Source organism: Phalaenopsis equestris, unplaced genomic scaffold (genome assembly GCF_001263595.1).
Source record: "Phalaenopsis equestris unplaced genomic scaffold, ASM126359v1 Scaffold000580, whole genome shotgun sequence".
In the NCBI taxonomy this organism is placed as follows: Eukaryota; Viridiplantae; Streptophyta; class Magnoliopsida; order Asparagales; family Orchidaceae; genus Phalaenopsis; species Phalaenopsis equestris.
This window is the reverse complement of record NW_018165020.1, coordinates 45,458-69,896: the sequence shown is the minus strand read 5'-3', so window position 1 is coordinate 69,896 and position 24,439 is coordinate 45,458. Positions and strand designations below refer to the sequence as shown.

At 34.4% G+C, this 24,439-nt stretch overlaps 1 protein-coding gene across 4 annotated transcripts in view; it reads right to left on the bottom strand.

The window, feature by feature from the left end:
* Positions 1-24,439, bottom strand: part of LOC110029502 (DNA gyrase subunit A, chloroplastic/mitochondrial) — a 110,482-nt gene that overhangs the window by 60,592 nt on the left and 25,451 nt on the right. For 3 of the 4 annotated variants that reach the window (XM_020731825.1, XM_020731823.1, XM_020731824.1), the window contains exons 2-10: positions 14,203-14,272; positions 13,996-14,061; positions 11,351-11,452; positions 10,708-10,752; positions 10,495-10,593; positions 8,980-9,066; positions 8,678-8,748; positions 8,487-8,595; positions 8,054-8,116 (exon numbers count right to left, since the gene is read on the bottom strand). In XM_020731825.1, coding sequence (XP_020587484.1) covers positions 8,054-8,116; positions 8,487-8,595; positions 8,678-8,748; positions 8,980-9,066; positions 10,495-10,593; positions 10,708-10,752; positions 11,351-11,452; positions 13,996-14,061; positions 14,203-14,272 — 712 coding nt within the window. Of the gene's footprint in view, positions 1-8,053; positions 8,117-8,486; positions 8,596-8,677; positions 8,749-8,979; positions 9,067-10,494; positions 10,594-10,707; positions 10,753-11,350; positions 11,453-11,638; positions 11,972-13,995; positions 14,062-14,202; positions 14,273-24,439 lie in introns of those variants that run through there. The other variant, XM_020731826.1, reaches the window with a different exon arrangement.

Sequence of the window (24,439 nt, the reverse complement as noted above, 5' to 3'; positions counted from 1 at the left end):
CCCCCCCCCTCTTCGGCGGCAATTAATAAATTCCTATGGGCTGGGGAGCATTGAAGCAAGATTTAGTTTCGATGGAAGCTACTGGGGGTTGGGTTTTTCATCAGTTGCATCACTTTGCTGATATAAATTTATATGATCTTGTGGCTGAAGTTTAGATCTATGGAATGGGAAAAGTATATGAAAGATAAAAATTTTAAGGGCTATCATCCAGTGGAAGAAATTTTTAAAAATGGAGATCTAAAGTGTGGAAAGGCATGTTAAGAGTGAGGGAGAGGGCGGAGAAGCGTATCACTTGGAAGCTTGGAGAAGGTAGTCTATCCTTTTGGAAGGATCCCTGGTATTTGGAGGACCTATCTTGTTTCTTTACGCAGGATTTGGATAAAATGAGGTGGCTGATTTCTGGCTGGAAGATGATTGGACTATGGAAATGGTTAATAGAATTGTGGGGGAGGATGTGGCTACTTCTATCTCCAAGATTTATTTTGATAGAGCTGGAAAGGATAAAATGTTGACTAAACTTTCCAATTCATTCTCCATCAATAAAGCTTTATACTATAAGTCACATAATTGGAGGGATGTAGAGTGGGGAGTTAAGGTTTGGAACAAATTTCTTTCTACTTCTATGTCATTTTTCACTTGGAGGGTGTACCATGAACTGCTCCCAGTTGATGACATCCTAAAATTAAAAGGCTTGAGAATCCCCTCATGTGCTCTATGCAAAAAGGAGGAAGGTTTGAATCATATTTTTTTCCAATGCTGTTATTCTATTAAAATCTGGCAATTGTTGGGCAAGCTTTGTGGGATCATCATACCAATCATGGGTTGGGAGGGCCTTAAACAACGCAAGGATAATTGGAATCATTCCCCTAATACTTATCACGTTAACATGTTGATACCTTTTATTGGCATGTGGTTCACATGGTTAACAAGGAATGCTACTAAGCAGGGGGAGGTTGATATAAAAGAGGAAGGAGTGCTATCAACAAACCCCACTTATTTGATGGTTGGGATGCTGTTATGGGCAACAATTTCAAAAGCAGGCATTCGGGTGGAGTTTCTCTGGTGCTTTAGAGAGGTCCTTCCTTTCCTTGGATTAAAGCCAATACAGATGGCAGCTGGACATCTGAAAATACCTGGAGTTGGTGGTGTGTTTAGAATGCATACAGGTACATGTATTTGTTATTTTCAATCACCTTGTTTGGTTGCTTGTGCTTTGGATGCAGAGCTTTGGACGGTTTGGATGGCAATTAAGTTGGTCGTGCTGTTTAAGTGGTAATACTAACTCATGGAAATAGATTCAAGTATTCTATTAGACATATTGCAAAGAAAAAAAGACCCTCCCTTGTATTTAAACTGGAATTTAGACAGGATCAATGCTATATCCAACACAATGCTGATTTTTTGGAGCTATTTGCCTAGAGAGGGTAACAGACAAGTAAATTACTTGGCAAAAAGCTGGTGCTAGATCGGAATCAGTGGTTTTTTTATGTGAAGCCGAGTAGACAGTTGAATTTGTTGCTGCATGGGGACAGTTTAAACATTCCATATGTGAGAGGTTGCTTTAACAATAGCTATACACGCATACAAAGATAACCTTACATTGATATACTGATCATTGGTATAGGAGTTTTTGGGTTTCTGCTTTTGAGATTTTTGGGTTTGTGGTAGTATTTGTATTTTGGAGCTTTCATTGTGTGGTGTTGTAACTGGGATGTGGAACCCTCAAAGTGAGTGATGTATTTTGTTTGCTTTTTGGTTAGTGTGTTCAAGTGCACAAAATCTGCACCTCACGGCGAACCCTAGCCTCTGCTACAGTTTTTTCACTTGAAGAAGAAGGGGAGTTCGCTCCTCTGTTCCCGTTCGCGGCTCGTCGTCTTCGTAGAGCTCGTCAAGTTGCGCCTATTCAGCGGTTTCGACTTCCGCGGCTTCGCTCCGACCGTCTTCAGCTCATCCGTCATCTGTGGTTTCGACCGTCTTCTGCAGCTTCGTCTTGACCGTTTGCTGCGACTTCCGCGGCTTCAACTTCTGCGACTTTCTGCTTTGCCCTCTGCTCGACTTGGCAAGGCTCATTTTCTGTTTCTTGCCTGCAATCCTCGGGCTCGAGTTAAAATCGCAGGGGCTTCACAGAGGGGTTTCCGCTCCTGCTCTCTGTTCTGATTCCGATTTTGCTCTCTGCTTTGCTTTCTTCATTATTCTTATGTCGCACCTCCATCTATTGGGGATGGCTTCGGACAGATCGTATGTTGCTGCCCTTGCGGATGTCCACACCTCAGGCACACCTAAATCGTGTTCTTTCCCTCCTTCGTTTGAGTAGGCGAAGGACATCAAGAAACCTGGTAGGAAGAATGAGAAGTCTGCCATATTTTTTGCAGAAGCTGAAGGTATTCAACTTGCTTCCTCCTGTCGACTGAATTTAGTAGGGAAATTTCTATATGATCATCCCAAAATTGAGCTAATTCGTAAGGAATTTAAGCTTATGAACCTTGTTGGGGAGTGAAAAATTGGACTGTTAGATGGAAGACACATTCTTATACAACTTAGTAAAGAAGAGAATTACATGCGTTTATTTGCTAGAAGAATAATCTGGATTGATAACTAAGCAATGAAGATTCTGAAATGATCTGTGGATTTTGACCCACAGACGGAACCACCAATCATTCCGGTTTGGATTCGTCTCTCGGATCTGAAATTTCATTATTTTACTCAAAAAGTGTTATACTTTATTGCCTCAGTTTATGGTAAGCCACTTAAAACAGACATTCCTACTTTTAATCTTTCTCGTCCATCTGAAGGCAGAGTACTTGTTGAAAGAGGCATTACTTCATCCGCTTCTGAGGAAATTTGGTTGGGCAAACATCACCATGGATATTGGCAAAAGGTAGTGATTGAGCATTTTTTTTCGTATTGTTTGAACTGTCGTATATTCGGCTACTTCAGTTCTCAATGTCATCAACTCCTCCTAATCAGCTCCAAGCTATTAACACTATGAATCGTCAAAAAGATACCCCTGAAGACGTCACTATTCTCGCAGGTAATATGACAACCATTCAGTTCCCACACAATGTTATAGCTCAATCGTCTTTGGAACCTCCTATCATGAGAGAGAGAGAGATTCTTCAAACTCCACCTGTCCTAAAACCTATCACCGATATTACAGATGACAATACTTCTACTGCTTCACTATCGCCTCATCAGGTCGAGCAAGCTGTTAATGTTACTCAGGCTCATGAGAATCATGATGTGCAACAACCTATACCTATCCGGCCAACTTAGAAATAATCTATTGATCAGAAGAGTCAATCATCGGATGAGGAATGACAGGTCTACACATCCAGGAGGAAGAAGAAAAATGGAGACCTACTTGAGCTCAGGAATCCAACGGATGATACTTTGGTTACTTCGGGCAAAGGTACTCACCTTACTAAATTGTTAGTCGGCTCACTTCCGAAAACTAGAGGCAGAGGGAGGACTAAAACGGGACGTCTCCAGCACTTTTTCACCTTTTCGTGGTTTTCTGTTTTTACCTTTATGTATCTTTGTTTTATTTGAGATTTATTTGTATTGTATTATATGAGTTAGGCTTTCTTTTACACCTTCTCATACAACATTTATGTATCTTTTCTGTTTTAATATATTAGCACTTGAGTTGGGATTTCTGATGACAATGGCGGAAATGGGAGGCCTGCCAGGGTTTCACCTCACTGCGAACCCTAGCCTCTACTACGGTAATTTCACGCTCGAAAAAAAGGAGTTTGCTCCTCTGTTTCGTCTTCCGTCGTCCTCGTCTGAGTTTCGTCGAGCTGCGCCTTTGTGTTCGTTGCTCGCTGAAGGACGTCTTCTACAGCTTCGGAACTTCGTTCTTTGGCTCGCTTTCTGCGACTTCTTCCTCCTCTCCCATTGACGCACTCAGACACAAATCTCGTCTCCTTCGGTTCCCCTCCTCCGCACGACTCGACAGCCCTAGCAACGGCTCGCAGCTACGGCTCCTCTACTCTCAACAGTTCTGACTTGTAACTCCTCCCTCTCCTTCCTCCCTCATTGCAGGTGGACTTTCTCCCTGCTGGATGGGTGAGCTCCCTCCTTTGTTTAAACTTGGCAATGCCTCCTTCGCCCACGTGGTGGGTAATCACCTGGTGGAGTTGGTTGTAGTCTTCCCCTCAAGCTATAAGGAATGTACCGGTGAATACCCTTTTGTTAAGAAGACAAGTAGGAAAGGTGGAAAAACAGCACTCTTTTTCTCTGATTTAGAAATTTCAACCTTGACTGACAAAATCAAATTCACCCTTATTGGAAAATTTCAGTGGCGACACCCACTTATGTATGTAATCAGAAAGAGTTTTGATGACCTTAAACTTATAAGCAAGTCAAAAGTGGGTCTCTTTGATGGGGAGAGATGTGTTTTATGTATGTAATCAGAAAGAGTTTGATGAACTCAAACTTATAAGCAAGTGGAAAGTGGATCTCTTTGATGGGGAGACGTGTTAATTCAGTTAACTATGGCTGAAAACTACGCTCAAGTTCTCTCAAAAAAATATCTTAACATTGCGGGAAAGTCAATGAAGTTACTCAAGTGAACTCCTGATTTTGACCGAAATCTTGAACCTCCCACTGTACCAGTATGGTTTAGTTTACCTGAACACAAGCTGCATTTTTTTAATTATTAGGTTATTAAATCTATTGGGGTCATACTTTGGGATTCTCTGAAGCTTGATCTACCTACCTTCAATCTAATCAGGCCTTTTGTTGCCAGAATACTTGGTAACGAGATATCACTTTACCTGATATTACAAAAGTTTGACTGAGCACAACACATAATGGATATTGACAACAAATTGTCATGGAATATAGACATTTCTATTGTACCCACTGTAAAATGTTTGGGCATATCCTTAACAAATGCTACAGACTCCATCCTAACTTGAAATCTACAGCTCATGCGAATAAGGATGAATCTAACCACACTGTTTTGGACACATTGACCCCACCTGTGGAGGAAATTACCACAAGACAGAAATTTGTTTCTGATTTAATTGCCCATGTGGACCCCCTCCTGACAATACTATTTTTGTTTCTGCGATTGATGTTTCTGCGATTGATGTGTTGTGTGTTGTCGGATGGCTCTGCTGAGCAACCTACACCTTCAAACATTATTGAAAACAATACTAAGGAAAATGTTCGGACAGATAATCAGGAGAGCCTTGTAGCTCCTCATCCCCAGGAAGTATCTGGTACAGAGGCGACAATTCATAGACAATTCATACTTTACTTTCATACTTTACTTACACTAGAACCTAATGTGGTTACAACGGTTGGCAATCCTTCTACTGCAGTTCTACCACCTCATCTAAACGAGCAAGTCGTTAATGTTAGTCAGGCACAAGGGATTCAACAATTTATACATGTCCGACAATCTGTTAATCAACATACCGATCAGATGACCCAATCTTCGAACAAGGAATGGCGGGTTTACACATCCAGGAGGAAGAAGAAGAATGGTGACCGACTTGAGCTCAAAAATCTAATGGATGACACATTGGTTACTTCGGTTAATGACACGCAACTCCCCAATTTGCTCGCTAGCTCCGTTCTTAGAACTAGAGGAAGAGGCAAGACTAATTGGAGTCGTCCATAATGGTGGTTTTGACTTTTTTTGGTATTATATGTATCATTATTTTTTTTTTTTTTTTTGTACCGTGTGGGAGGATACCTATCTAGGCCTACTCATACAGCCTATCTATATCATTTCGTTTTTTATATAAGTAATGTTTATATTACATCACAATCATTTATTGCGGGCTCGAACAATTCACCCAAAAAGCTCATCTTAGAGTTTTGTGTGTTTCCGTATCAAATTTCCAAAAGACTGAATAAATTTAAAATAAAACAATATCCATAAACTATTTAATTTGATTAGAGATTTCTAATAAGCGCAAGACCCGAAAGTTAATTACCCCCTCTTAATAACGGAGAACACTTTCGATTAAAGTTAGTGGTTAAGGCACTAGTTACTCAACATATAAAAATAACTTAATTTTGAGTTTTTTTAAAAAAAATTGCCATCCATAAATTAAGAGTCGACGGCGTGAAAATAATGACAAACCTGATCAAGATTTCTCATAATCAATTTGGATTTATGTCGGGCAGGTCCACTATGGAAGCTATACATTTATTGAGAAGTTTGATGGAGAAGTTCAGAGATAATAAGGAGAATCTACATTTGATTTTTATCGATTTAGAAAAAGCTTACAATAAGATTCCAAGAGATATCCTTTGGAGAGTTCTTAAGTAGAAATGTGTTGATATGACTTATATTCAAGTCATTAAAGATATGTATTCTAGAGTTGTTACTTGTGTTGAACTGAAGGAGGATTGAACAAATATTTTCCTATTTTTGTTGGATTACATTAGGGATCGGCTTTAAGCCCATATCTTTTTGCTTTAGTTATGGATGGTCTTACTAGACATTTGCAGGAGGATGTACCTTGTTGGGTGATCAAATTATTAAAAAGTGTGAACGATTTAGATATCTCGGGTCTTTTGTTCAAAGCGATGGTGATATGGATGGGCATGTTAATAGTATAATTCAAGTTGGTTGGTTGAAGTGGAGGAATGCTTCGGGCCTTTTGTGTGATAGAAAAATAAATAAGACAGTGGTGAGACATGCAATGCTCTACGGCGCTAAATGTTGGCCTTTAAAAGAGAAGCATAATACTAAGTTAAGTGTTGTCGAGATGAGAATGATTATGTGGATGAGTGGCTTTACACTTAAAGACAATGTGAAATAATTATATCCGTGATAGGGTTGGTGTAGCTCCTGTGACGGACAAAATTAGAGAAAATCGTCTTAGATGGTTTGGTCATAATAAGCATCGACCATCTGATGATCCAATTAGGAGGTAGATATTTTAGATTCGACTTATGTTAAGAAAGGCAGAGGTAGCCTATAGAGGTAGACCTAGGAAGACTTGGGCTTATTGTATAATAAATGATCTTAAGTTATTAGAACTAAATGAAATATGACACCAAATAGGACGCAATGGAGAAAAAGGATTCTTGTAGCCGACCACACGTAGTAAGATTAAGGCTTTGTTATTGTTATTGTTGTTGTTGTTGTTGTTGAGCGGATACATAACTTAATAGTTTTTAACTTGATTTTTTAAGAGAAATTTTATAAATCTTGAGGTACTCATATATTATAAATCATGTTTAAACTGCATGACATTCTAAAACAACGTATTTAAGCATGTATTGTATTGTTCGAAGCTCATGAAATTCATTTGGAAATATTTTATACTCATATATGTAGCTTTTTTCATAGCAAAATTTGCAAACATAAAGCACTTGTTGGAGCACATGCGAATAGTTACGATTTCAGTGCATGCATTGTCAGAACTACTGTGTGACCTGTGAAATACAACATTAATTGTGAGAGTGGTCATTCACAAGTGTGCACTATTGTCAATACACTCATGGCTTACCCATAATGGTTGATTGGTGTGTCACTTTAAGGTAATCCATACAGCACATGGCACGCAATGAATTAGATCACTTGATCCATTTTGAAAGAAGTGAGCCCAAAACCACATGAACAAATATGTCAAATAGAATACTTGAATTAGACAGTTTGGCAGTGTATGTAGTAAACTCAAATGGCTTCGTACTCATTTTTTATAAATGTTAGAGCTAAGATTGTTTCTTTCTAGTGTTCTTTTAGGCAACAAGTGAAAACAAGTTGAGTATCAAAATAAATGCAATTAAAAGTGTGTATTGTGTTCCTGAACGAAAATGTATTGATAATGCCATTTGAATTTATGTATAATATCGATATTATCTAGAAAATATACTTAGTATATATTCATTCAATCACACCGAAGCAAGTAAAGGAAAAAAAATCAGCTCAATCAAAATTGAAAGCCTAAAATATTGACTCTGGCCAAAAAAGAAATGGCATGTGAGACTACAAATCAGAAATGAGATTGTTTTAAGTTACAACAGCATTCGTGTATGATATATTGATACAATTAGAGAAATTTCCAAGCAAAAGATTAAGTACCTTATCCTCAACAAGCTCAGCAATTTTCTCTACCAATGCAGCTTTGTTTGTCAGGTAAGGGATCTGCAATAAAGTTCAAAACATGTCGTCTTAGAATGTTTGGTTACATTAAACGTCGATCATCTGATGATCCAATTAGGATAGTAGATGTTTTAGATTCAACTTAAGTTAAGAAATGCAGAGGTTGGCCTAAAAAGACATGGGCATATTGTATTAAAAATGATCTTAATATGTTAGAATTAAATGAAAATATGACACTTAATAGGACGCAATGGTGAAAAAAAAATCATGTAGCTGGCCCCACTTAATTGGATGAAGACTTCTTGTTGTTGTTGTTGTGTGTGTGCGCGTGTGTGTGTGAGGTAAATACGCAAGCCAATGATGCAAACAAGCAAAAGGATATAAAATTTCATGAAGAAAGAGTTAGTGTGACCTCTTTAATGACAATTGCTACTCGTTTTGTCTTCTCATCAACGGACTCCACTTCAGTCTTCCCTCTAATTATTATACGCCCCCGACCAGTTCTATATGCTTCCAAAATTCTTGAGTACAAGAAGAAAAAGTAACCCAAGTTTTAGATAAAGAGAAGAAAACATGGCATACAAAAAAAGAAATCAGTGGTACCCAATATTTCCCATAATCAGCCCTCCTGTTGGGAAGTCTGGCCCAGGCATGTACTCCAGCAGTTCTTGAAGCTTTAGGCAAAATATTAAGATCAGCGACTTCAAAAAGGATTTTAGCATAGCAGTGCAAATAAGGAAATTTTAGAAAGTTCAAAAAAATAAATAGATAGGGTTTGCAGATTATGATAATCTGTAAGTCATACAAGAACGCCAAAAAAATAGTTGTCTTCCCATCAATCAACTTACTGATATATCAAACAGCTATCTGGTAAAATTCATATAAAACAAGGATGACATGCTTACCGAAGCATCAGGATTATGAATCAGCGCGGTGAGAGCATCCACAAGCTCACAAAGATTATGAGGTGGAATATTTGTTGCCATCCCAACCTAAAATTACAATAAGAATGATCAAGCATAAAGAACTATGAACCAAGCAATATAAACATAATTAGTTTATTAATTTAAGGCGATGTCTGCAACTAAGTTTTACATTAAATAAGATTTATTAAATCCGACAAGTTCAGATTTATCAAATCCTAATCTCACAGAAGTTGTGATCAATAGCAAAATAACCCCGTCAACTACTCGGATTTACATCATCACAATGACTGATCACAGGAGAAAAATAACGGTACACGGAAGAATTGAAGTTAACAGAGCATTGGAATTTTTTTTTTTTTTTTTTTTTTTTTTTGTGTTTGGATGGATTTAAGCTACCTCCAAGGCTAAATCCAATAAAAAGCATGCTACCAAACACCGCCTAAAAGTATAAAAAGATTCAGCGGGTTATTTTGGCCCATGCTTCATATGAAGTCACAAAGGGACTATGAAGTTTTAGCAATATATATATACATATATAGACACACACATATTGTCCTAAACCAAGGGAAAAATATTAACGTGAACTCAAGTAGGTAGAATTCTTTATGAAAATTAATTTGAAATGTAGAAAAGAGTGCCATTAATTTTTCTACCAAATTAAGTAATAAAATTAATTATATGATGTAAAATCAAGTAATCAACAATATATAATTTAACAGTTCATAGCTTCTTAACTATCATATTTGCCAAAAAACTAGTTCTATAATGTTTTCGTTCACGCACATTACTAAAAAAGAAAAAAACATGAATCCAGATAGGCCCAAAAAATAATTGAAATAGCCATTTTATATATCTATAATTTGTCATAAAATGTAATAAATACAAAAAAGTAATGTCATATTTTATGATAACAATAATTTTAATATAGAATACTATTGCGAAACAAATTGTTTTATTATGTCAAGTTATTTGTAAATATTCTAATATGTTATAAAGGGAGATTTTCTTAATATAATAAATTCAACATATCATATAATATTATAAATAAACTAACTATATTTATAAACAATATGCATTATGTAGATAATTAAAACTGTATATAATTCATAATTATAGAAGTAGAAATGATGATTGCCAGGTAGATTACAGAAGCAAAAAATAACACACATTAAAACCTTATATAAATTGTCTTCAAACTTGCTTAGTTTGAGGGCTTTTCATTTTGTTGTTTGCGCTAAAAATATGCACCCAACTTGGCCCAGACCATGGTGAATTGGCCTTGGTCAAGTCATCTTCCTCCCATGAGCATATAGATGAAGTATTAAGTACAACATAAATCAAGCCAAAAACCGGACAAAACGGATTAGATTGACTGAACCAAATCAAGCTCAGCCCAAATGAAAGTCTTAACACAATCGTCCTCCAACACAAGTGGGATATCAAAATGAAAGAATACAGATGTTAAACCATAAAATCTATAAAAATAAAACAAACCGCAATTCCAGAAGAACCATTTAGCAATAAAGTAGGAACACGAGCTGGCAAAAGAGATGGCTCCTTTTGTGAATTGTCAAAATTTGGAACAAAGTCAACCTGAAAAAATTATGTACCGATCAAAATAAATGCATATGGACTTCCCATTAAAGAGAGAAAATAAGCATACAGATTCCAGAAAAGGAAATAAATAGTAAGCATATGAAGGTCTACAGTATTCTGTTCTAAATCCATCAAAAGCATGGCTTCAGTGACGGCCTGCAGATAAAAGATGAGATTATAATTTTTGTGAATAACAGAACTTCAATTAAGTTAAAGGAAATTCTAAGAATTAACAATTACAGCAAAGAAATTAAAATGAAAAAAAAAAGATGTCAAAATTATGTGTACAATGCACTATTTTTTGCAATATTAGTTTTTAAACCATTGCTTCAAACCAAGGATCTAAGCATCCATGTCAGTAACATGTTCAACGGCTTGCTATCTCATGGTGCATATGTTACAACCGGTTGAGCAGTTTTGTAAAGCAAAAAAAACAGTTTTTTGTTTGATTCACTTATTAGTGCCACATCTTGCTTCTCTGCTGATTAAAAATGACTACCATGGGTCTCAGAAAATAAGCTCATCTCTGACAAACAATTTAAAAGGCATGTTCGGTTAGTATTGCTATAGCATAAATAATAATTACATGAAAACTTAGACTATCAATTTTGAGAATAATGAATTGCAGTTCTTAGATATGAACTGCTACAAGCTAAAAAATATGAAAACTAAAATGTTGAGTATATAACATTAATGGTGATGAAATAGGAAGCAGTTGCCAGATTCAATCAAGATAAACACTCCAAGAGCCTACCTCCAACCTGCATTCAGTGTATCGCATTGCTGCAGGAGGATCAGCATCAACAGACCCAAAGTTCCCATGTCCTTGAATAAGCGGGCACCGCATAGAAAAATTCTAGAAAAATACCTTTGAATTATTACAACAGAATATCAAGGACATAATCATTACGTAATACCAAAACAATAATAATAAAGTACTAGTTCATTACAGCGGGATGGTTAACAGATACAAATATGCACATAGCAAATTGCATCATGGAATTGTATTGGTACAGAAAGCGGTATCAAGAAAATTCCTTGCCTTTGCTTGGAAGGACACAATTGGGACAAGAATTTTAAGCAACAGAAATGCACACAAAGAGTTAAAAAAGGTGGTTAAAAGCTCTTCAATAGGACCAAAAACCTTGCTCTCCATCACTAGTTTACCATATAATGAATATGGGATGGAAGCTCAAATGCCAAAGCAAATCTATAGGCATTGAAACATCTTCCTTAACTTTTATCTGCACCAAAGGTGCATGAGATTTCTGCTCAGCACAACAGAATTAGATGATCTGCAAACAGGAAAGAGATTAGCTATGACTGATAGTTTCAAGAAACCTGCTGGAATTTTTTCACCGTATGTAGTATTTGATGAATATAACCATTATAAAGAAAAAAATCTACTTAATTCTCTTCAATTGTATTTCAGACAGATTTAGTGCAAAAAAAATTGAGCTCAATCATAAATGAAGACGAATAACTGCATGAAAAGAAGAAAAGAATTTGCCATACCAAACACAACTCGCAAGATTGAATTTTAAACTCCACACAAAATCATTGAAATAACAAAATTATGGCGAACTAAGAAAATTAATTGAAAAACTTTAATAGCCATAAAATATTCATTATGATAGTTATGGAATTAATTTTTCCCGCATTATACTCAATATTACATAATCTTCAATATAATAAACTTAGAAAATCAAGTAGTTACATAGTCAAGAGCAATTGGCTGAAATGGAAAAGGCCTGCCAATATGGCTAACTAAATTCAAATAGAAATCCGACGATTGATGTGACTTCAATCATATTTGGATGTAAATTTTACAGAAGTAAGCATTTCAAAAAAAAATTTGATAAGATAATTTAATATTTTCTTATCCTACTCTAAACTTATTATGAGGTCATAAATTCATACGAGAAGATTTTGCAAGATATTTTGTTTGCAAACTTTCAAAATTCATAAATCAATTGTTTATCATAAATGTCATGACAAAGTGACATTTCTGGGTCAATATATGCCCCTCCTATAGAGGAAAAATGGCTAATGCTTGTGAAAGAACTTGAAGTTTTTTAGTTTTCCAAGTTTCCGAAGGATCTCTTGATAAAACTTTTGAAAGATTCACGTAGTTTGTTTGCAAAATTCAAAAGGTTTGAGCTTCTTTTTCACTCTTTATTAAACCATTTTCTTTAGAACTTGTGCTTTCCATTGGTTTGATCCCCCCAAAAGAAAATTTTTATTTTTACTTTTAGGGAAAAAATCATTTTAAAAATCTCTTTCTTTAAGAAAAAATTTTATATTCAAAACTTTGTTTTTATTTTTGAACTCCTAAAAATTATTTCCATGTATTTTTTTTTAAGTCTTGGCAAAAGGTTGATGTGGTAGAGCTTCCCATTGTAACATCATATTGAGCTTATTCGTATATATTTTTCAGAGAGTGCTCTAGTTTGTATGCCCATCTTTCTTTCAGTTTCTTATTTGATTTGAAAAAAAGTCACTTGAGGGTTTGACTTAGCCACAAAAAGATTCAAGGAGGTTAATCCTAAGACTATGAAAAGGAGCAATTGTAAAGCTTGTTATCTCCATGACTAATGGAGGCTGTTAGCGAAATTCCAATGAGGCTCTTGAAGAAAAAACGACGACTTTAAATAAGCAAAACACTAAAATAACAAACTTGTTTCAGGACTTTGAATGTGTCTCATCAAAGAACTAACATTTATATTTCTGTATTTACTTTATCTAAAAGTTCTTCCCATTTGAAAATTGAAGTTTGAACTCGCTTGAGTGCATTTATATATTGTTAAAACTAAAATAACTTACACTTACTACAATATTCATTTTAAAGTTATGATTGGCGCTCACTTGAGTACATTGATACACTGTTATAGCTACTTCTAACATTTCACATTTTTAAAGGTTGCATGCCACATTCCATTGAATCCGTTCATAGATTTTTACAATGTTTATTTCCTGTAAACTTTTTTTTATACGGTTGTATTCAGCATCTACTTGGTTGCATTGATGTACTTTACAACACTTCAATTACCATGCTCTTCATTTTATGTCTTAGTTCCAAAACATGTATGTTGGGGCGTGCAAAATATACTGATCATATTTTTTAATTTAGCATCACTAGTCTATCAGTGCTTAGGTGTTGTGATATTTAGCTTTCATTTTCTATCTTTAATTGCTTGTAAATATTTGTAGCGCGTAAATTTTTTAAAAAAACAGAAGATCCCAGCCACTGATTTTGCAAAGACAAATTGTTTACTCTAACCGGAAGAATTATAATGTTGCTATAGTCAGGTTCAAAATGAAATCGAAAGCAGTGGAAATTCATCTCAAGTTCAAGTGAACAAGACAAAAATTATTATGTATACCAAATTCCAATAATACCTGTGCCATTCTGACAAGGGATTCATACACAGCAGTATCTCCATGAGGATGAAATTTACCCAAAACCTAGTAACGGCCAACAAAATAAAGCTTCAAATAAAGAATAAAACCTTGTACCAAAAATTAAAATGATTAAATCAAAGGAGTAAAAAAAAACAATTGACCACTTGCAAACAAAATGAATAGCAAGAAAGATAATGATTTTACCTCTCCAACTACTCTAGCACATTTTCTGAAAGGCTTACGAGAAGAAAGGCCTAACTCATGCATGGCATACCTACAATGTGCTCACAGATAAGCAGTGAAAAGAAGGACAGTACATATAATAAGAAAACTGGAAGTTAAAGTGGATGAGTTAAAAACAATAAATTTTGATGACTCCTTTTAAATGCAATAGCAAAAATCGAAATGAAATTCTAAAATCTTATTAAAAGCAATATTGGAAATAATACATGTATAGTCCATTGTTTTATGCTACTCGACAGCAGGCCTAAAATGATATTCCAAATATAAATATCTTCACATCTAACAAATAGTACAGTAATCAGGTTTAAATCAGAAAGCTGGCCGTTTATCAATCAACAGTGTGGGCGACAATTCAGGCAATTTAGCATCAATTTTAAAATAGAAGCAATGCAGTTTGAAGAGATGATAACTAAGTAAGATTTGGCCAATAAAACAACCAAACCAAGGAATACTTTTTTAATATCCAGATAGATTTAAGAGAATATTCTTTTAATATCAAAATAGATATAACAGAATGTACTAACTTTCCTCCTATTTAGTTGATTATATCTCAATTACAATGATAATAAGCAGTGCCACTCTAATCCAGAAGGATTCCAATGATGGATTATTCGCCAAATTTATTGATCCAGAAGATACTCACAGATTTAGACAGCAAAAAAAATTCAATTATTATTTTAGAAGCTACCAAAAGTTTCCATCAAAAAGCTCAAATCAATACAAAAAAAATGTGAGGCCATGAAATGAGAATTAGCAAAGACAGAAACTAATAGCAAATTCACCAATTCAAAACCCCAGAATAAGGAGGCAACAAATCATTGAGATTTTCAATTCTAAATTAAACGGAACATTCTAAGCTCCAAACAATAAGAACAAATAAAAAAAATTCAACCAGATCTCCCAACGTAATGGAGAATCCGCTGATGGGAATAAAAGAAAATCATGTAATCCTCCACAATTCACTCAATGCAAATCTCATCTCCCCTAGCTCCTCATATCAAAAGAGTATACACTTAGCAATATTCTCCAAATATTTTTTTAGATATTTAAATAAATCATGATAAGTATTTAGATAAGTATAGGTCTTACAAAAAATTTTAACTTACATTACTAGAAAACTGGTTCGCTTATTTGGATGGCCAACATGTGTTTTCATATCGCTTATCATTTTAGCTATAAAAAGCAACTTTGCATTTTCTATTTAGAATAAATAAACAAAGTGAATTAGAGAACCAAATTTGAATAAATAAATAAAGTGAATTAGTGTTCCTTCAACTCTTCTAGCCTCTGCTCTCCTTTAAACTGACAGGATACCCCCAATGCTCATTGTTTCAGCATGCAGCCAGAAAGAAAAAAATAACAAACTTGTTTCAGCTGCCGAATAGTTCCATCCAAAAATGGACTCAAGACTTGTATTTTCTATTGGTTCTATGTGTTAAAGTTAAATAGTAAATCAATTCAATGTTTGACACGGGGCCGTTCAATGTTCACGCCTGGGCGTGGCAAATAAGTGGTCCAGCCTTCCTGCTGGAATGATACCGGTCCCTTACCACTTAAGGCCCACGATTCCTCTCGGCTGCTCTTCCGCAATCATTTCCTTCTCGAGCCCTACTCTTTCGCCTCATCCAAGCCGTTGCAGTGCCCCCTTCATTTCCTACCATTTCCTCCCTTTCCTTTCACATATTGTCATTGCTAGCTGCTAAGTCTTCTCTCTATTTATAAAAGTTTTTGCTTAGGTCCTAATTAGTTTTGATTTTCTTATTTCAGGTGCTTCTTTCTGGTGTTACCACTTCGAGAGTTGTACCCTTTAGTGAGTGGTGTTACAGTTGTATCTCGCCCTAGGTGTTCTCCGCTCCATTCCACAGCTCCTTCCAACGGCGTAGACAGCCCGCACCTCCTTCCAGGTCACCGCACCCTAGCCTGCGCCTCCCTTTTCCTCTGTAGAGCCTCCCAGCAACCTCCACATCAAGCAGCCGCACTTCCAGGACCCCTCAAGCACTCCCTCTAGCCGACGGACCTACTCCTGCGGCTTCTTCCATCAGTCCTCGAGTCTGCGGTCATCGTAGACTTTCAGCTAGCAGTCGTGATACCGGAATAAGTTGGGATGTGGCGTAATACAAAAAAGGTAAACTTTTATTAATATAAAAATAGATATACAACACGACTCAAACAAAAGAGAAATACAATAATAGATGAATCTCAAGCTAGAGCTATTTGAAGAGAATCGAAAGTGATAGCGACGTCGGAGAGGTGAGCTGTCGTGGGGTAAGAAGGGATTGTGTCTGGTTGGTTGTAGGTGGATTGGACGGCGAGATCGTGGAGGAAATAGGGGTTGCGACAGAGTGGAGGAATGTGAGGATGGTAGGCAACTAGGGGAGTGGTGGGGGGTCGGTGAATAGTAGTAAAAGAGTTTGAAGTTTATAACACCACCTCGGAGCAAGATGTAGTCGAAACACCACCTGTCGTCGGTCACAGACCTAACAAGAGGGAAGAAACTCCACACGGGAGATTAAAAGACAACTCTAGTAGAACTAACTTTTCACAAACATTTTTCATTAAAAATTTTGAAATGCTTCGAGCATCACATCGAGGTAAAACAACTGTTTCGATCGATTTGGAAACATAGTCTACTGCAATTAATATATATAAATTTCCAAAAGAGGGAACAAATGGTCCCATAAAACTCAATCCCCATACATCAAATATTTGAACTTTCAATGTAAAATTTAGGAGTATTTCATTCTTTCTTGAAATATTTCTTATTCGCTGACATCGATTATATGTTTTTATATATGTATTAATATCTCTAAATAGAGTGGACGAATAAAATCCAGATTGTAAAATTTTATATGTTGTTCTACCGAAAAATTTCCAAAAGAGGGAACAAATGGTCCCATAAAACTCAATCCCCATACATCAAATATTTGAACTTTCAATGTAAAATTTAGGAGTATTTCATTCTTTCTTGAAATATTTCTTATTCGCTGACATCGATTATATGTTTTTATATATGTATTAATATCTCTAAATAGAGTGGACGAATAAAATCCAGATTGTAAAATTTTATATGTTGTTCTACCGAATCCAAAATATCATCCAAATTCAGAATCATGACATCTTTGAATAATCTTTTCAGTTTCTTAATATGGTACACATCTTCGAATAATCAAATCTTTACATTATTTATGTAAATATGGGTCATCCCAAAAGTAAAATTTTGCATTGTGAATAATTTTTTTCTATTGTTGGGTTGTCAATCCATAGGATAAAATATCACAAACAATATAATTTACTATGTCTGCATACCATGACACATGTCATTCATTAATAGTGTACAGATGTTCATCAGAAAAATTTTCATTAATTTCACTTTCATAATTAAATAATCTTTCTTGTTCGAGCCTAGATAAATGATCCGCTATTTGATCATCAGATCCTTTCTTATCTACTAACATAAAATCAAATTCTTGCATCAAAAGAATCTATCTAATTAATTTTGGTTTCGCAACTTTCTTTTGCATTAAATATCTTATAGCAGAATGATCAGTATACACAATACATTTAGCTCCAATGAGATATGATCTAAATTTATCAAAAACATAGAAAATTGCTAATAACTCTTTCTCAGTAGTGGTATAATTAATTTGAGTTTCATTCAGAGTTCTGCTTGTATAATATATAATTTTAAAAATTGTCATATCTTTGCCCTAATTCAAAATCAATTGCATAATCACTAGCATCATGCATTAGCTCAAACGGTTTCTCCCAATCATGTGAAACTATTTTATGAGCAGTGATTAATTTTTCTTTTAATAATTCAAAGGAATTAATGCATTTTTTATTGAAATCAAATTTTTCATCTTTCTCTAATAATTGGCAAAAAGGTTTAGTAATTGTCAAACAATTCTTAATTTATCGCCTGTAGAAATCAGTATGTCCTAAAAAACAACATCTTTCACTGTAGTAAGGAGGATAATTTAGCTATAGCCTAAATTTTTGCCGGATCTACTTCCATACCGTTCTTAGAAATTTTATGTCCAAATACAATTCCTTCTATAACCATAAATTGACATTTCTCTCAATCTAATACTAAATTTGTATTTTCACATTGTTCTAAAAATTTTTCTAAATGATTTACACATGATTCAAACGAAGTTCCAAACACTGAAAAGTCATCCATAAACTTCTATTCATTTTTCAATCAAATCGTAAAGTATAGGCATCATACATCTTTAAAATGTTGCAGGTGCATTACATAAACTAAAGGACACTCGTCTAAAAGCAAGTATCATAAGGACTTGTAAATGTTGTCTTTTCTTAATCTTCAAGAGCAATAGAAATTTGATGATAACCAGTATATTCATCTAAAAAGCAAAAATATTTGTGTCTAGCCAGTCTATACAGCATTTGATCCGAAAAAAGTAAAGATTAAAGATCTTTCCTAGTGGCAGAATTTAATTTTCTATAGTCAATACATATTCGCCAACCAGTGACTTGTCGTTTTGGTAATAATTTTTCTTTTTCATTGACAACAATAGTCACACCCCCTTTCTTTGGGACGCGAAGAATTGGACTTACCCAAGCACTGTCCGAGATAAGATATATAATACCGGAATCTAACCATTTCAAAATTTCTTTCTTAACCACTACTTTCATTATAGGGTTTAATCTCCTTTGAGGATCCGCTTTCGATTCATGGTGATCTTCTAATAAAATTCTGTGCATACAAATTGAAGGATTGATTCCTTTGATATCAGTTGTTGTCCATCCAAAGGTTTTCTTATATTTTCTCAAAATCTCTAATAATTTTTGTTATTGTAATTCAGTTGACTCTGAGAATACTATAACAGGTAATGTAGATAAATCTCCTAAAAATGCATATTTTAAATGTGCAGAAAGTAATTTCATAATGTGTTCAGGAGGTGCTTCAATTGAAGAAATAAGATTTTCATTATTTTCCGCAGTGTCCAATAATTCAAATCTTTCCTGAACATAATCTATATCTTCATTACATATTTCGATGAACTTATCTTCCATTTTATCCTTATGTTCAAGTTTCAAATCTTCTTGTTGCATTTTCTCTTCAAAATTTTTCGTAAAATGATCATTACTTAAATAATCACAATTTTTCATTCTAAAACATTCATCATCTTTTCATTTTACTGGGTATTTCATTAAATTTGATATATTAAATGTAATTTTTTTATTATTGACTCTCATGATTAACTCATATTTTTGTACATCTATCATATTTCTTCCAGTTGCAAGAAAATGTCTCTAAAATGATTGTAATTTTTTTATCTTCCTTCATATCTAACACAATTAAATCCACAAGAAACATAAATTTATCAACTTTTACTTATACATCTTCCACAACTCCTTTAGGATAGGTAATCGATCGATCAGCTAACTAAAGGGTTACTGTAATAAGGGAAATATTTCCTAATCATAATCTTCTTAAAATAGAAAGAGACATAAAAGTAATACTAATTCCTAAATCACATAAAGTTTTTCCAAAAAAAATTTCGCCCACAACACAAGGAATAGTAAAACTACCAGGATTTTTAAGTTTTTCAGGAAGCTTTTTCTGAATTATATCACTACACTCTTCACTAAGTGCAACAGTCTCATTATCTACAAAAATCATTTTTCTATTAAGTATATCATTCATAAACTTTACATAACTCGACATTTGTTCGAAGACTTCAGCAAATGGAATATTTATGGTTAGTTTCTAAAATATTACTAAAAATTTTGAGAATTGTTAATCCAATTTTTACTGTCTCAATATTTGAGGAAATGGGGGTAGTGATTTTTCAACAGTACTTTTCATTGGTTTAATAGGATATTCTAAATCATGATGAATATTTTCTTCAGATTTTTAATTTCCACCCCTTCGTTCTCAACTTCAATCTCTTTTTAAACTTTTGTTTTAACTTCTCTTCCACTTTCTTAATTGTATAACTTTAATTTATTCTTTATTTTGGTCTTTAGGATTAATCTCAACATTACTAGGAAGAGTTCCTTGAGGTCTACTGCACAGTGCAGTAGCAATATGTCTCAATTCATTCTCAATGTTTCTAATTGACGCTCCTTGACTTTATAATTGATTACTCATTTTTAATATCAATTCTTCCATAGACAATTTCTTCTACTTAAGTTGTGAATTACTGTTAAAACCAGGAGGATAATAAGGTTTATAATTAGTATTTTCTTAATTGTTTACATTTCCCAAAGGGTACGCTTGATTTTCCCCCATTGTGGACTTACACCATTAGGGCGATTGTTATTCAAACTTAAATTAGGGTAATTTTCCAACCAGAATTGTAATAATTAGAACAGTGATTATTAGGTCGATTATTCATTGCATTCAAAGTTTCATGCGATGATTGAGAATCTATCAATTGTCTGAATAAATTTTCTTCAACCACGGGTGGTGTTTGAGAGATTCATTCCAAATTGATCCAAGTTCTTTGATATTGTAGCGATTTGAGAAGCCAAAATAGAAAATGCGTCTGAGTCATGAACACTGGCTACTCTCTTTGGATTTACCCTTTCGGATGGTCATTGAAAATTGTTAGTAGTCATCTCTTCAATTAATGAATATACTTCATCGAATGGTTTTGACATTAATGATCCACCAGCAGCAACTTCAATAATAAATCTAAGAGATCTCACTAATCCATAATAAAATGTTTAAATTATTAACCAATCTGGTAAAGCAATGTATAGACACTTCCTAAAGAGATCTTTAATTCGTTCCTAAGATTCATATATTGATTCCCCTTCAAACTCACAAAAAAAAAAATGTAATATTGTTTCTAAGCTTCGTAGTTTTTGATTGTAGGAAATATGTAACCAAAAATTTAAGAGATAATTATCCTCAAATTCTGATTGATCTCAGTGCAAAAGAGTTTAACCACATCTTAGCTTTGTCCCTTAATGAAAAAGGAAAAAGTCTACGTCTCACAGCGTCATTTGGAACTCCATTATATTTAAATGTGGCACACAATTCTAGAAAAGTAGGAATATATAAATTCGGATTCTTAGATGGTGTTCCCCAAACTAATTATTTTGTATCATTCGGATAGTAGCAGATTTAAGCTCAAATGAATTAACAGCTATAGCAAAAGTTTGTATAGTCAAGTGAATTTTATCTACCGTAGGATTAGCATAGTCTTTTAATGGTCTCTGTCGATGTTCATTTTCCATACATTAATTATTTAAATTGTTCACCATTTGTTGTTTCTTTTTGTTTTTGAATTTTTCTTACAGTTCATTCTAATTTCGAATTGTAAGGTACTAATCCTTCGGATCCTAATTTTTGCATACACAAACACACGTAACAATTATAAAAATAAGCACTCACACAAGAACGAAAATAATTTTACTGTTTTCTTTTTTTTATATTTTTTAGTTATTTTTTAAATAATAAGTAATTTACCGTAATCTACCCGCCAAAAACTTAATGCGGTGATTTTTTTTGTGTTAAAAATGTTTTTCAACACCACAACACACAAGGCAACTGCACTCAAAAATATTCCAATTAATCACAATAAAATCTACGTTAGTATAATAAGTTTTCTCTTTTAAATTTTCTAAAATTATCACTCCTAGTGAATTAAGGTGTATTTTCAATTTCAAATCGTCACTAGGTTGCAAACACAAGTATATGTATCGCTGAAGTAATAAATGACTCTAATGAAGTACTGAGTATCGATCCCACACGAAAGTGAAAATTTGTTTGGAAAATCCCGCAAAAGCACAATATTTAAACTATAGAAAATTTAAGTAAGAAAATAGGTCAAAGTCTGTGTAATGCTACTAAAAAAACTAAGTTCACTACAGTAATCTCTAAATTTCAAAGCTAAATTTACCAAAAATTTTTAAAAACAATGGAAAAAATATAAGAGGGCTTATTCTTATTGATGCAAAGAGTTGTATAAATACGCATTACATGACTTACTGATAAGAAAAGCAATAAAAACAAAATATAGTAGACAATAAAAGAAATAATAACAAATATAAGAGGCAGTTAATTTCTCTAATTAAGGAGAAAAATAAATAGAGGTTCTTAAGATTCCTCATACAATTTATAACCCTCTGAATATAGAGTTATAACAATAATATAGAGTTATAACAATAATTATGGAATATAATCATCATTATTTACGAGATCTTTCAACACTCCCCCTCAAGCTGGCATGAAGATGTCACTCATGGCAAGCATGCTAACTAGACTCTCGTGTTGCACTTTGGAAAGGTCTTTTGTTAAAATATCCGCTGTTTGGCTAGCAGTAAGTATGTAGGACCTATATATCACACCACTATCTATCTTATCCTTGATGAAATGTTTGTCAACTTCTATATGTTTTGTTCTGTCATGTAGAACTGGATTATGAGCTATAGATATTGCAGTCTTGTTGTCGCAGTAAATTTTAATAAGTGTTGGTATAGGAATCTTAAACTCTTCCAGAAGTCTTTTTATCCATAATACTTCACAGAGTCCATGTGCCACCGAGCAGAATTTTGCTTCAGCACTACTTCTTGCTACCACAATTTGTTTTTTACTTTTCCAAGTAACCAGATTTCCGCCTACAAATGTACAATAACCTGATGTGGATCTTCTATCATTTACATCTGCCCAATCTGCATCTGTGTAGGCCTCTATTAGAAGAGGTTCTCCTTTTTTGAACAAAAGTCATTTTCCAGGAGTTCTTTTGAGATATCTCAAAATTCGGAATACAGCTTTGAAGTGAGTAGATCCAGGTGAATGCATGAATTGACTCACAACACTCACCGCAAGAGCTATGTCAGCTTGAGTGTGAGCCAAATAGATTAGTCGTTCTACCAAACTTTGATAGTGTGCTTTGTCCATTACCTCATTAGCTGCTGCTGTTTTTAATTTTATATTATGTTCAATTGGCGTATTTGCTGCCTTGCAACCTGTCATTCATGTTTCTTTGAGTAAATCAAGTACATACTTGCGTTGATTGACAAAAATTCCCTCCTTGGATCTTGCAAAACTCCATTCCGAGGAAATATTTCAGCTTTCCCAAGTCCTTAATATCAAATTTGGCTTCAAGTTTCCTCTTCAAGTTGCTCATCTTCAGAGGAGCATCCTCTGTCATGATTATATCATCTACATACCCAATCACAATGGCTACTTTACCTTTGATTGGAAAGTTTGAAAAAGAGAGTGTGATCAGTTTGGCTTTGAGAGATTCCAGGTCTCTTGATAACATCACTAAAACAATCAAACCAAGCTCCAGGAGACTGCTTTAACCCGTACAGAGACTTTTTAACTTTGCATACATTACCTTTTCCAAATTTTTCTTCAAATCCGGATGGTAGGTCCATTTACACTTCTCGCAATTCTCCATTTAAAAATGCATTTTTTTACATCAAATTGATGAAGTGGCTAGTTGAAGTTAACAACAAGAGAAAGTACTCTAATAGAGTTAATTTTAGCAACAGGTGCAAAAGTCTCTTGATAATCAAAACCATTAGCTTGAATAAATTCTTTTGCTACTAGTCTCGCTTTGCATCTCTCCACACTTCCATCAGCTTTAAACTTCACCGTGAACATCCAATTGCACCCAACCGTCTTTTTGTTTTTAGGTAGAGCAATGACTGTACAAGTGTTATTTCTTTTAAGAGCATTTATTTCTTCCATCACAGTTAATTTCCAACTCGGTTCACCTAATGCTTCCTAAACAGTTCTTGGACAAGCATATTAGAAATCTTAGACACAAATGCTCTATGATTTTTTGATAGTTTTTCATATGACATGTATTGTGTGGTAGGATGTTTTGTGCTTGTTCGGATTTCTTTTCTGAAAGCAATTAGAAGATCACAAACATGAGTGGAAGTAGAGGGAAGGTTACTATTAGTTGTAGGGTCATTATTCGACAAAGGTGATTGAACATCTGCTGAGGATTGAACATCTGATTGAACATCTGCTGAGGGAATAACTGAGGCTGTAGTAACTTTATGGAATTTCTTCCTAGTATAAACCTGCAACTCATGTTGAGGTTTATGATCCGTTGAAAGTACTTCTCCCCGTCTCTATAAGGTAACATCTGGTAAAATATGATTAGTAGTGCTGACCCTAATTTGCAATGCTTATAACTGCGGAAAATCTCGCTATCGCGGTGACCGAATAGAGTTTCCCAAAAATTATTTTCTTCAACTAAGT